The 13,529-nt window shown below is 41.3% G+C and overlaps 1 protein-coding gene across 2 annotated transcripts in view; it reads left to right on the forward strand.

Annotated features, from left to right (window-relative positions):
- Positions 1 to 13,529, forward strand: part of OSBPL1A (oxysterol binding protein like 1A) — a 210,857-nt gene that overhangs the window by 73,196 nt on the left and 124,132 nt on the right. For both annotated transcript variants that reach the window (XM_065932433.1, XM_065932434.1), the window contains exon 15: positions 5,642 to 5,723. In XM_065932433.1, coding sequence (XP_065788505.1) covers positions 5,642 to 5,723 — 82 coding nt within the window. The remainder of the gene's footprint in view (positions 1 to 5,641; positions 5,724 to 13,529) is intronic.

Consider the following 13,529-nt stretch of genomic DNA (forward strand, 5'->3'; position numbering starts at 1 on the left):
TCAAAATTCTCCAGGCCAGGCTTCAACAGTATGTGAACCATGAACTTCAGATGTTCAAGCTGGATTTAGAAAAGACAGAGGATCCAGAGATCAAATTGCCAACATCCGTCGGGTCATCAGAAAAACAAGAGAGTTCCAGAAAAATATCTACCTATGCTTTATTGACTACACCAAAGCCTTTGACTGTGTGAATCACAACAAACTGTGGAAAAGTTCTTAAAGAGATGCAAATACTGAACCACCTTACCTGTCTCCTGAGAAATCTGTATGAAGGTCAAGAGGCAGCAGTTAGAACTGGACGTGGGACAACAGACTGTCTCCAAATTAGGAAAGGTGTGCATCAAGGCTGTATATTGTCACCCTGCTTATTTAACTTATATGCAGAGTACATCATGTGAAATGCCGGACTGGATGAATCACAAGATGGAATCAAGATTGCCGGGAGAAATATCAATAACTTCAGATATGCAATTAACACCACCCTTATGGCAGAAAACGAAGAAGACTAAAGAGCCTCTTGATGAAAGTGAAAGAGGAGAGTGAAAGTGTTGGCTTAAAATTCAACATTCAAAAAACTTAGATCACAGCATCCGGTCCCATCACTTCATCGCAAATAGATGGGAAAACAGTGGAAACAGAGACTTTGTTTTGGGGGGCTCCAGAATCACTGCAGATGGTGACTGCAGCCATGAAATTAAAAGACGCTTGCTCCTTGGAAGAAAAGTTATGACCAACCTAGATAGTATATAAAAAGCAGAGACATTACTTTGCCAACAAAGGTTCATCTAGTCAAGGCTATGGTTTTTCAACTAGTCATGTATGGATGTGAGAGTTGGACTATAAAGAAAGCTGAGTGCGAGGAATTGATGCTTTTTAACTGTGGTGATGAAGCAAGACTCTGGAGAGTCCCTTGGACTGCAAGGAGATCCAACCAGTCCATCCTAAAGAAGCTCAGTCCTGGGTGTTCATTGGAAGGACTGATTCTGAAGCTGAAACTCCAATACTTTGGCAACCTGATGAGAAGAGCTGACTCATTTGAAAAGACCCTGATGCTGGGAAAAATTGAAGGTGGGAGGAGAAGGGGACAACAGAGGATGAGATGGTTGGATGGCATCACCGACTCGATGATGGACAGCAAAGTCTGGTGTGCTGCAGTCGATGGGGTTGCAGCATCGGACACAACTGAGCGACTGACCTGAGCAAGTACTCAATAGTCGCATATAGCTGTCAGCTTGGAGAATGCAGATCCAGAATGTTTCAATCATCATAGAAGGTTCTTTTGGATCAAACTGGGATAGGCTCTTATATTTGAGGTGGCACTAGGAAAGTGGGGGTTTTCTTGATTCTTAAAAGCTCTGAACTATACCTGTGTTATAAGAAGTAATGAACAGATGATGCAAACTTCTAAACATATGAGAAAGTGATGTCAGACTTTCTTGACTGAAGAATAAATGATTCCTAATTAAAGTGAATGTGCCAGAAGATGAGTGTACATCAACTCAAAGCTGATGAATGGTATCCATACAAGAAATCAGGCAGGTATATACATATATATAGATAGATATGTTTAAGATTTACAGCTAAGTGAATAGGGCATAGTGTAAAAATTTAATATGTAATATGCTTCTGGGCTTCCCTTGGCTCAGTGGTAAAGAACCCATCTGCCAAGCAGCAGAAGTGGGTTCAATCCCTGCATCGGGAAGATCCCCTGGAGAAGGAAATGGCAACCCACTCTAGTATTCTTACCTGGGAAATCCCATGGACAGAGGAGCCTGACTGATTCCCAGGGGCACGAAGGCCGATTGCATAACCCAGGGAATATTAGCCTCTTTCCTTCTTTCACTTTCTCATTGTCGACTCTGGACCACCAGGTTCCGGTCCATTAAAGGACCCCAACAGGGTTGGAAAGAGTTGGACATGACTTATCAACTACAGAACAACAATATGCTTCTACATGGGAGAAAGAAATCAGGGATGTATAGTCGAGTAGGTGATATCCTAGGAAAGATGCAAAAGTATTAGCAGTTGTTGCTTTGAGACTGGGAAAGGGAGAAAATGTGGACTCTAGGACTGATTAGTAAGTGAGGGAGAATTGTCTTTCTCATTCTCTCTCTCTATATATATGTATATATACACACACTTTGTGTAAATAACTAATACAGAATACAACATTAAGAATATTACAAATCACCAGGTACCAGAAAGAATCAGTGTGCCGTGGACTGGCTTAGACTGAGGGAAGATGGAGTATGGGGTTATCCTTGAAGTGGATTTGACTGGAGTTTGGAAAGTTTGGATATCAGTATGGGGCTTCAGGGCTCAGGATGCTGGCTGTTGTCTGCAGAGGAAGGTTATCTGGGTTCTGTAATTCATTAATTTTAAAGTTTAAATTAATGTTATTAAGGTACAATTTTTCTGTTAAAATGAGGGCATTGTAGCATCTTCAGTTTGATGTGTTTTGACAAATACCCTGTGCAGCCACCACTCCTATCCAGGTGTGGAATGTTTTTATCATCTCAAAAAGATCTCCGTTCCCCTTGCAGACAGTGTCCTCTGCTCCATCTGAGGCCGCCACTGAGCTGCTCTGTCACCGCAGTCTTTGTCAGCCTTGCCCACTCTAGGATTCCAGCTACGTGGAATCACACCATATGTCTCTTTGGTGCCTGTCATCTTTCACCCACGATGTTGTGTGTATCAGTAGTTTCTTTTTACTGATGAGTAGAAGGCGGTCTGCTTTGGTCCTTTTTTAAAAATTGAAGTGTAATTGATTTACAGTGTTATGTTAGTTTCTGGTGTACATCAAAGTAATTCAGTTATATATTTACATACATACCTTTTCTTACTGTTTTCCATTATGGTTTATTACAGGATATTGAATATAGTTGCCTGTGCTGTACAGTAGCACCTTATTGTTTATTTTATATGTAGTAATTTATATCTACTAATGCTTTGGCTCTCAATTAACCAACTGTGGGATTGTCTGTATGTGGCAAATAGGCTGGAATTAATGACCTGTCTCCTACCCTAACCACTCCTCTGTAGATGCCTACTCCATTGATACACACTTTTGAACTGTTTTCTCGTATACCAGGATTGACAAAGTAGTTTAACATCAACTTAAAACCAACAGCAGAACTCTGGATGGGAAGAAGTAGCAGCAGGAGACCTGTGTCCTGACTGGGGCCCAGCTGCTCACCCAGGCATCTGCCACCCTCTGTGGCCGAGGTCAGTGGGTGTGCTCCTGTTCTTGGGTTCTGTGCCCAGGTATCCTGGGTATGAAATACTCTCACACTTCAGCTATAAGAACACTGCTTGCAGCTCATTTAGGTAGGGTCAATAAAAATGGAAACCTAAGAGTCCCTGACATAAGGAGTGTAGCATAGAAGTCAGTGAGACACCATGCTGGGCTCTGCGAAGAATGTATGAAGGCTAACCTTCCTAAATCCTTGGTGGCTCCGATGGTAAAGAATCTGCCTACAATGCAGGAAACCCGGGCTCGACCCCTGGATCGGGAAGATCCCCTGGAGAAGGAAATGGCAACCCACTGCAGTATTCCTGCCTGGAGAATCCCACGGACAGATGCGGGCTATAGTCTGTGGGGTGGCAGAGTCGGACATGGCTGAGAGACTGAGCATGCACACACTATTAGATTTTTAGGTTTTTGTACGATAACCAATAGGCACTAAGAGGAACCGATGACAAATTGGAGAATGTGGATTTTTAAAAATAGTGTTTATAACGCTGCCGCTTCTTAGCATCAATTAAACGACGACATTAATTGTTTAGAATAGCAGATACCTGTTTGTATACAACTGTGAAACAGCATGTGTAGATGGAATCTTCTTCAGCTGACCTACCAAGTAACTCTTAGGTAAATTGTGGATCAGGGTAAATTTTTTTGCTGTTAGAGATGCTGAAGGATGATGAATGTAATTCTGGTATTTGAGGATGATGCAGGAGAGTATTTCTTGTCTTTAATTGTAACCACAGGAGCTACGATTATAGACTCACAGTCTGCAAATGAAGCTAGTGTTTGCTTTTGTGCACCCTGTGAACTTTTCACCATAGAAAAAGAGAGACAGAAAACAGTAGTATTGACGTGCACATGAGCAGGGGTATTAAATATGTATAGAGTGAAATGACAATTTTCTATTAATAAATTATGAGTGATACATTTGGTTGTGCAGTGCATGTTTTCAGTGGCCCTTGATGGACTTTTCTCTTGCCTTAAATGTGTATTTAAAGACTGTGTCTGAAAGAATTATCCAGCATATCGTTTCTGTTTTTGTGGTGGCATAGAAAGGTATTGGCACAATGTAGGTATTCTTCCTATCCCCCTCCCCCCCCAAAAAATTACCCGCATTTTTATGTTGTTGGAGCTCTCAAAATGGAGTAGTGTACATTTTAGAGAGAACATTGCCTGTCACTAATGTGGTACCGTGATTAATTCTGCTGTGGTTGAGCTGAGCTGAACCACTGGAAGATTTATCAGGTGGGAAGCATGTGTTCCTCTATCACCTTGGCACATAGGTCTGATTTAGGGGGAGTAAAAATGTTAGTGATGAGCCAGTTGATGTTAGGAGTACAAAGTAGAGACTATTCATGCGTGCATGCTCCATCATGTCCGACTCTTTGCTGCGCCTTGGACTGTAGCCCGCCAGGCTCCTCTGTCCATGGGATTCTCCAGGTAAGAATACTGCAATGGATTGCCATTTCCTCCTCCAGGGGATCTTCTCGATCTAGGGATCAAACCCTGGTCTCCTGCTTGGCAGACGGATTCTTTACCACTGAGCAACCAGAGAAGAACTCATAGGCTTAATGTATTACTCAACTTCCAATAGTGTGATAATCTTGATAAGGTCAAGGTTCTCAGAATATTTTCTTACTGCCATAACCAACCAACTTTACAATGATGATTTTCTTGCTGCTGCTTCTTGCTTCTTAGTTTCCTTTAAAGGGAAACTAAAAAAAACTTATTTCAGAATTACATTGTTAGATTTACCTGATTTTTCATTTTTGGACTTACAAATCTATACTAAAATGGGGTGCAGTTTACATCATGAAACTATGTTTTGCTTTTAGGGATCTAAATATGTAGAAATTTCAGATTGCACGGAAGAGTGCTTTACCTTATTTTCGTAAGCTTTCACTGACTGAAACAATGTCCTACTGGTCTGACTATGTGGGGGCTGTGCTCACTTAGATTTGCTGAAGGAAAATCCGGTTGTGGTCTCCAAATGTTAGTACCATCTGGATTTTTTCAAACAAAAACAATTTCTAAAAAATATTCTTAATGAGTGCATTTTATAATTTCTTGATGAATTTAATCAAGCCTACTAAGTGTGAATAAATCAGAAAGCTGTCAGATATATATTGTGTAATGAGTTATTAGAAGTAATTGATAAAATTGTGGAGTATCTACTTGACATGTTGAATGTATTTAAAATTTAGAATTGTTTTTATTAATTTGTACATGGTTATATTCAGTTTCTAAGGCGGTTTTCTCTCACCCTTTTCTCTCTGTTAGGAACATGTCTCAATTATTACAGTATATCAACCTGTGAGATAAAAAGTTTCAATAGCAACATTAAAGCATATGTACTGTAAAAATCCTGTATTTAACTTTTGTTTTCTTTTCCAGAAAGCACAGATATGCCAACAGAGACTCGATAGAGAAATTTCCAACTTTCTCAAGATGATCAAGGAGTGTGACATGGCTCAAGGTAAAAAAAAATAAAACCCCACTCTTTAAGACACCCATCATCATAGATGTTCACCCTTGTTGGTTATACATTACAGATAATTTTTGGTTTTGAATTCAGAATTGTATTTGAAAAACAAAGTTAACCTTCTGGGGCTGTAATTCATTTTGACTATGCAGTGAGAGCTCTGTTTATGAATCCCAGAAGACTTGGGTTTTGGAGTCAAATTGTCTTAGATTTGAATCCTTGTTCTGCCACTTATTAGTTGTTACTTTTAAGCGGGACAGTTAATTTCTCAGAGGTTTAGTTTCTCTGTCTGTAAAGTGAAGGGGTCGGCAGTTCCCAGGTCTTGGTCTTTGCCATTCTGTGAATGTATACATGAACTTGTCTAATGATTAATCTCCTTTTCAAAAGTAAATTTTTATGCCTTTACTTTAGTTATGAATTACCAAGAGTTAATTATAAATATTCCAGAAATCAAAATACAACCCAGTGCAAAATACAAAAATCCCAATATAAAATCTAATATGCAAATTAGATTTTGAGAAAAAGTTGATTACTTTGTAAATTAAACAGTTATAGTGTGCCTTAGACTTGAGACTCTTAACAGTTGCTTTAGACTTCAGCTATGATATGTTTGTAAATAACTTCACTAAAATTTAATCAACTTAGTTGTCTATGAGATTATGACTATATCAATTTTAATCATGATTGAGTTTGTATGTGCCCAGGGAAGGTGAAGGAATGTTGATATCAGAGTAAACTGAGCATAAAAGTTCTGTATCTTTCCAGATGCACCTCAGGCATCACTTTGCTTCAGTTCAGCAGACAATTATTTATATGAGTGACGACAGCTTGGGAAGGATAGCAGTCGTTTTGATTATTAACTGCTAGCTGGAATATTTTATTACTTAGTACTGTTTATATTCAATGGGCTTTTAAATAATAACAGCCTCATTATATTTAATTCACATAAGCCTAGAATTCACCTATGTGGAGTATATCAGTGGCTTTTAGTTTGGTTACAGACTTAGGCAACTGTGACTATCAATGGGCTTTTAAAATACCATCCTCACCAAGAATCATCAAAACTCAGCTGAGATACTAACAACATTTAAAAAGATACGGAAACTGTACGGAGTGAAGTGAAATGTAAAGATTATTTTTTTTCTTCTGAGCCAAAGTAAGAAATTATATCAGAATTGCAACCAATTTTTTTTTTTTTCTTTTGAACCTTGAGTCAGATGTCTTGGTTCAGATCATCTGTATGACTTGTCAGTCATAATGTTGGCATGCATCAGTTGTGCTCTTAAGAGACATACATGGTATTCAGTACCAAGAGTGAGTTCACTTTGCACGGTGACATCTGGGAAACTTTGAAAAATGTTTGTGATCTGACAGCACTGTTTCCTGTATCTGCAGTAAAAGTCAGTGGGTTTACACGTGAACGATTATAGACATTATTTTCTGAAAGACTGGTGTAGATAAATAGAACAACATACACTCAGGAAATAGAGTTGAGATAATTTTATGAATGGAGTTAGTTTTGAAGGTAACTGAGTCTTCTCAATGCCAAGGGATTGTACAGAATAACCTGGCACATGAGTTTTATTAAAGGAAGTTGATAGATACACATCCTACTCCAAACTGCCTACGTAGGTTTCCAGTGACATCTCAAGAGGAAAAACTAAAATGTTTGTGGACAGAATCCAGATCTTGTGGTTGGGATTGTTAGTTGGTTTATGTTTTGGTACAAAATTGTATGAATGTGAACTTGAAGACTCCACGCCCTCTTTCTTACTGCATCTTCTATGGTACACATTCTGCTCTGTGCCGCTTGCATCTGGATCACTGCAGCACCTGCCCTTTACTCTCCCTGCCTTCTGGGAAGCCCCCCTGCATTCCATGCTTAAAAGGGATTGAGTCAGAAGGCTTTCAGGAACTCTTCCAACTCAAATGCTGTGAAATACTGCATGATTGGTGCCAGATTAATTTTAGAAAGTTAGTTTAAAAATGATTATAAATGTGTTTTTTTTTTTTTTTTTTTGCCTGAGAAAATCTTTTAAGTGTCCTTGAAACTGCAGAATAAAATACAAACTTTTTATCTTGGCATTTAAGGACATTCTTAACCTGATCACAAACTGATTTTTTAGGTTTATTTACAGTTCTTCTCCCCATGATCCCTGTGAACACGTTTGACCAAACACTGTGTCTTTTGGTCCTCTGTTAAAGTAATACTTTTGTTTTCATGTGTGTGTGAGTCATTCAGTTGTGTCTGACTCTTTGTGACCCCCATGGACTGTAGCCCATCAGGCTCCTCTGTCCATGGGCTCCAGGCAAGAATACTGGAGTGGGTAGCTGTTTCCTTCTCCGGGGGATCTTCCTGACCCAGAGATTGAACCTAGGTCTCCCACATTGCAGGCAGATTCTTTACTATCTGAGTCACTATCGTTTTCACGAGAGAACCTTAAACCTGATTTCTACCTGGATTAATGCTAAAGTTATGTATTTGACATGGACAACACATCATTCAAGGTGTAATGAATGCAGTATTGAAATCGCTACAATTTTATCTTTACCAAAAACCTGGTTGCAAAACTGAATAAAATCACTCAAACTTATAAAACTTTTGGAAGACTTCCTGAAGACCATGTAGTCAATCTGTTCTACCTGACAACTCTAAATTTACCCTTAGGTGTAATAGCCAGATTTTGACCATTGTAAATAATGTTGTATGGTACACTTATATTTGATTACATGACTTTATTACCATAGGATTCTTGGCAATGAGATTAATGGGTAAAAATATATTAATGTTTTTGAACCTATTGATATATACTTATAAGTAACTTTCCTAAAAAGATATTTTACTTTACATGCCAAGTTTAATACATGCACTTTATTGCTTAATGTGTATAGTAAATCCCTGGTTGAAAACATTATCATGTTTTAGTTACCAAAAAGAAAAAAATCTTGAAAAGCACTTTTATTCAACCCACTTACAACTTTAGTCAAACTCCTGGACTTTGAGTTAAGATTCTTATCACCCCCTCACTGTTGCCATACCAGTCCAAGCCACCCTCATCTCCTTTGTGCGCTATTAAAAACAGCCTCCTGATTCAAATCCCACCCATGTCCCTACAGTTCCTGCCTCAGGGATCCTTCTAAAGCATTAGCGGGTTGATTCTTAAAACATCCTTTGCTTCCAAGTCTTCTCACTTAGAGTCAAAGATGAAGTCCCTCTAATGATCTACAGAGTCTTCCTGCCCTGTCTCACCTCCCTGTCCTCATCTCCTGCCTGCCTCTCTGCAGCATCACTGGCCTTGCTCTCCCTCAGAGCTGCCTGGAAGGCTTTTCTCCAGGACTTTCCCTGACCCCTTCCCCCTTGCTCCAGCAGAACCTTGCTTGAGGCCCTTGATCACTATCAACTTTAGAAGCATTTTTAAGGCTTCTTTGCCCTTGGCCCTCTGATTGGCTCCAGCTGACAGGGATCTTGTCAGGAGATGGGGGAAGGGTGGGAGGAGGGGTCGGTTGGGGTCACCCCGCTCCCTCCTGCATGGCTGTGGTCTGCTTGTGGCTGGACTCCCCTCTCTATGGGCCCAGGGCCCTAGCCTATGCCTGCAGGTCCCACTGTCCCCTCCCTTTGCCCTCTGCCCCAGGGTGGTCCTGCCTGCCTGTCTGTCCGCTCACCATCCTCATGTTTGTGAGTCACCGCCTTTTAAAATTCTCTTAGTTACACTTTGACTTTGTGGGTTCTTTCTGCCATGACATTATTGATACCAAGTCCTGTCTCAACGTCCGACTCGGACTCTCTGCATCCCCTGCCTTGCGTCGTTCTTCTCTTTGTTACTTACCAACCTTCCTCTGTGTGTGTGTGTGTGTGTGTGGAGTTGACTGTCTCCCTCTCCTGTTGGAATATAAACTCCACAAAGGGAAGAACTTTGCTCTGTTTTATTTACTGATTATCTTCAGCACCTAAGCTATGTGCATAGCACATAGTAGGCGCTTGTGTTCCCTTGGCTCTTGTCCAAGCTCCCCTCCCCCCTTCCATACACACACACACACACACACACACACACACACATTTTGAATGAATGAAATGAGTAACATATTTAGCTAATAAATTTATAACATTTCTGTTGAATTCGGGGAGAAACAAGTACTTACTACATTTGTTCTGTCAAGTTAATGAGTATACAGATCATACAATTCAGTGAAATCTTGTAGGGACTTAAAGAGGGAAGAAACTGTCAGCCCTCCCCTCGGGGGCAGTTTGCATTCTTGAACGGGTGGGGTTTCCGAAGTCAGTGCCATTGGTTTTTATATGGGATTCTTCTCTGGATTCAGTGCTTTTCCTGAGACAAACCTTTGAACCATTCTTTTCACTGAGGATCTGTGAGTAGCAAACTTTCCGTCTCATCTAAATCTTTATTTGACCTCTGCTGGGTTACAGTTACTGTCCACTAGTTGTTTTTTTTTTTTTTTTTAACATATAACTTTATTTATCCTTTACTTCTGGCTATGGGTCTTTTGTCGCTGAGCGGGCTCTCCTCTAGTTGTGGCAAGCAGGGGCTACTCTCTAGTTATGGCCTCAGGCTTCTCACTGCGGTGGCTTCCCTTGTGGGGGACACAGGCTCTGGGTGCACAGGCTTCAGTAGTTGTGGCACGTGGGCTCGGTAGCTGTGGCTCCTGGGCTTAGTTGCTCCTCAACATGTGGGATCTTCCCAGATCAGGGGTCAGACCCCCTGTTCCCTTAATTGGTGGGCAGATTCTTTATCACTGAGCCTCCAGGGAAACCCCTCCATTAGTGTTCTGAAGATGCAGCTCCAGTTTCTTCTGGCTTCTGACATTTTAATGATGATTCTTTGGTAGGCTTTTTTTTTTTCTTTTTAAAATTCTCTTATTGCTTTTCAAAGATCTCCCCTTTGTCTTTGTCGTTTTGCAGTTTTAAACTGTCTTATATTTGCTATTTGAGACTGTTTTTAGTTCAAAGAATCATTCATTCCTTCTTCAGGCTAGGAAAGTTCTTTGTGGTTGTCGCTTCTTCATTCCTGCTCTTCTCTTCTGCAGAAACTTCTTGTGGTCATGTTGGGAGGCTTCTTATTTTATCCCCCATCTCTTAGTGTCTCATTCTGTTTCTATTTTTTCTGTGTTATATTCTGAGTAATTTCCTCAGATCTACTTTCTAGTTTCCGTTTCTTTCTCAATTTGATCTAGTTGGTCTGTTTAGTCCTTTGACTTTCTAATCCTAATGGACTGTATTTCATCATTGTAGAAATGCTAGGTGGTGGTTTTAAAAGTTTTTATTTTTTTCCATAGAGGACTGCTCTTCCATAGTACATATGTTTCTAACTTTATTGCTAATAATTTTAAATATATAAAACTAAGCCCTCTTCAGTGCGTTCTTATGTCTCAAGTTGTTGGTGGAGCCGGTTCTCTTATTTTGTTGGCTGACTGTCCCTTGGAATGGATTGCTTGCTTCACTTTGGATTTTAACTTTTTATTGGGAGTGTGTTTTTCCTCCTCCTGGATTCTGGAAGTGTCCCTTCACAGTAGTTTTGTTTCTGTTGAGGATGTAATCACTGTAAAATCGGATTGCACACTAAATGTGACACAAACCAGGGATTTCTGTTTTTCATGATTCCCACCCAGAGCACTGGTAGCAAATGCCCTTCTTCACTGCTGCCCTGCCTGTTTCTGTTTTCCCTGGGGATCCAGCCCTTTACAAGGCCTTGCTCTGCTTGGTGAGATCAGAGCCACATCTCCTTTCACGAGGATGTGAAGGAGCAGCTCTCAGCTCCCCAGTTTATGTCCAGCTGACCTCTGACCTCCCAGTGCGTGGCCTTCCCTGTCACACCCCTGCCTGTTCCTGTTCTCTCAGCCTTGGCTTTTCTGTTGGTTTCCAGCATATCTGGGATTTTGTTCTTTCCAACTTTGATATATATTATTTTATTACTATTATTTTATCAGCATCTTTATGGGTTTGGGTTGGAAGGATGTCTCCTTAGCAGTGTAGTCAGCTAGGTACCACAAGTGTCCCATGCACTTTCTAATGTGAAATATGTCAGTAATGCACAAATTGTATTATCTAGAATACAGCCACATACAGCCCTTTGTATGTGTGCATTGTTTTGTGTACTTTTCATATATTAATTCATTTAAAAAATATTTATTGATTGGCTGTTAACAGATCTTAGTTGTGGCACGGAAACCCTTAGTTGCAGCGTATGGGATCTAGTTCCCTCACCAAGGATCGAACCTGGGCCCCCTGCATTGGGAGCATGGAGTCATAGCCACTGGACCATCAGGGAAGTCCCTATATTAACTCTTTTATTCCTTATGACAACCCAGTATTAGTACATAACTATTATGTCCATTTTATAAATAAGCTAACAGAGGCACAGAGAGCTTATGTAACTTGTCTTGGGTCACACAGTTTGTAAAAACCAGACAGAGTTTGATCCTAGGCAGCCTGGCTGCAGAGACTGCTCTTCACCAGTAAAGAGCCTGGACTAAATAAAAAATTCTGTATTTCCTCCTAAACTTTTGATCTGTGAGCTAGAAAAGGTTACAGATTTTCATGCCTAGATCTGCATCTACAGTGAAAGGTAGAACTCGTTGAGGACAGTCACTTGGCGGCTCCAGCTGAGGTATTATTCCAGTCCTTTGGGTCTCCCGTTCAGAAGTTCAAGGGGACGGTGGAATTGATGCAGAGCTGAAGTCTCCAACTCACAACAAAAAAATCCTTAGTATTTTTTCTGTCAATTATTGTTATTCTTTTTTCCTCTTCTCTTGTCCTGAGGTTCTTTCTGGTATTTTTCATCTCAAAGAACGCATCTCCATTTGATACGCTTTCCCAAGCCCAGCCTTGGAGTCATCTTAACCTTGGAGTGCATCCTTGATGTGACGCACATCCTATGTCTCCTGTATCTCTCCTTGTCCCTTTCTCTGTTCCTCTGTCCCTACGCTTACGCAGGCCACAGCCATCCTGCCCGTAGGTCGCAGCCCTTCTCATCTGGCCATGCTGCCTCCAGGGGGTGTTGCACTGTGGTTTGAGAGGTGCCTCTAAACACAAATCCAGTCTTGAGGCCTCAGTGCCTTAGGGGGAATCGAACTCCACCTTGACCTGTGTCTCCTCATTTTAGCAATATCACCTCTCGCCTCTTCCTTCCTCTTACTCAGAGTTCAGCAGTGCTGAACTTTTCTCTTGCCTTAGGGTCTTGTTCCCATCACGTGACATATTAGCTTTTCCTCATCTTTTAAAGGTAGCTCCTAGAAACTTCTTGGCTTCTCTAAGACTAGCCTACATGTTCTTTCTTTGTGTTTCCAAATGACCCTCCAGCTAATTTGCATCACTGTACCTCTTTCTGTTTCCATTTTCCCCTCTGGGCAGACCTAGCTGCCTCAAGTCTCAGAAGGGGACAGAAGAACAAGCGAAAGCTCAGGCCAGCACTGTTACACCTGCCCAGGCCTGTAATACGGCGGCTTCCCCGATGGCTCAGTCGGTAAAGAATCCGCTCGCAACACAGGAGACCCAGGTTCCATCCCTGGGTCGGGAAGGGCCCCTGGAGAAGGGAATGGCAACCCACTCCAGTATTCTTGCCTGGAGAATCCCATGGACAGAGGAGCCTGGTGGGCTGCAGCCCATAGCGTCACAAAAGAGTTGGACCCGACTGAGTGACTAAACCACCGCCAGCACCACCTGCTCTGAGAGCTCTCCCTGATCTCAGTAGGGACAGGCCCCTGGGTGGGCGGCAGGCTTCGGCCCTGGTCCAGGCTTCCTTTTGGGCAGCCAGGCGGAGCAGTCCGATAGTCCGATGACAAGGC

This window comes from Muntiacus reevesi, chromosome 4 (genome assembly GCF_963930625.1).
Source record: "Muntiacus reevesi chromosome 4, mMunRee1.1, whole genome shotgun sequence".
NCBI lineage: Eukaryota > Metazoa > Chordata > Mammalia > Artiodactyla > Cervidae > Muntiacus > Muntiacus reevesi.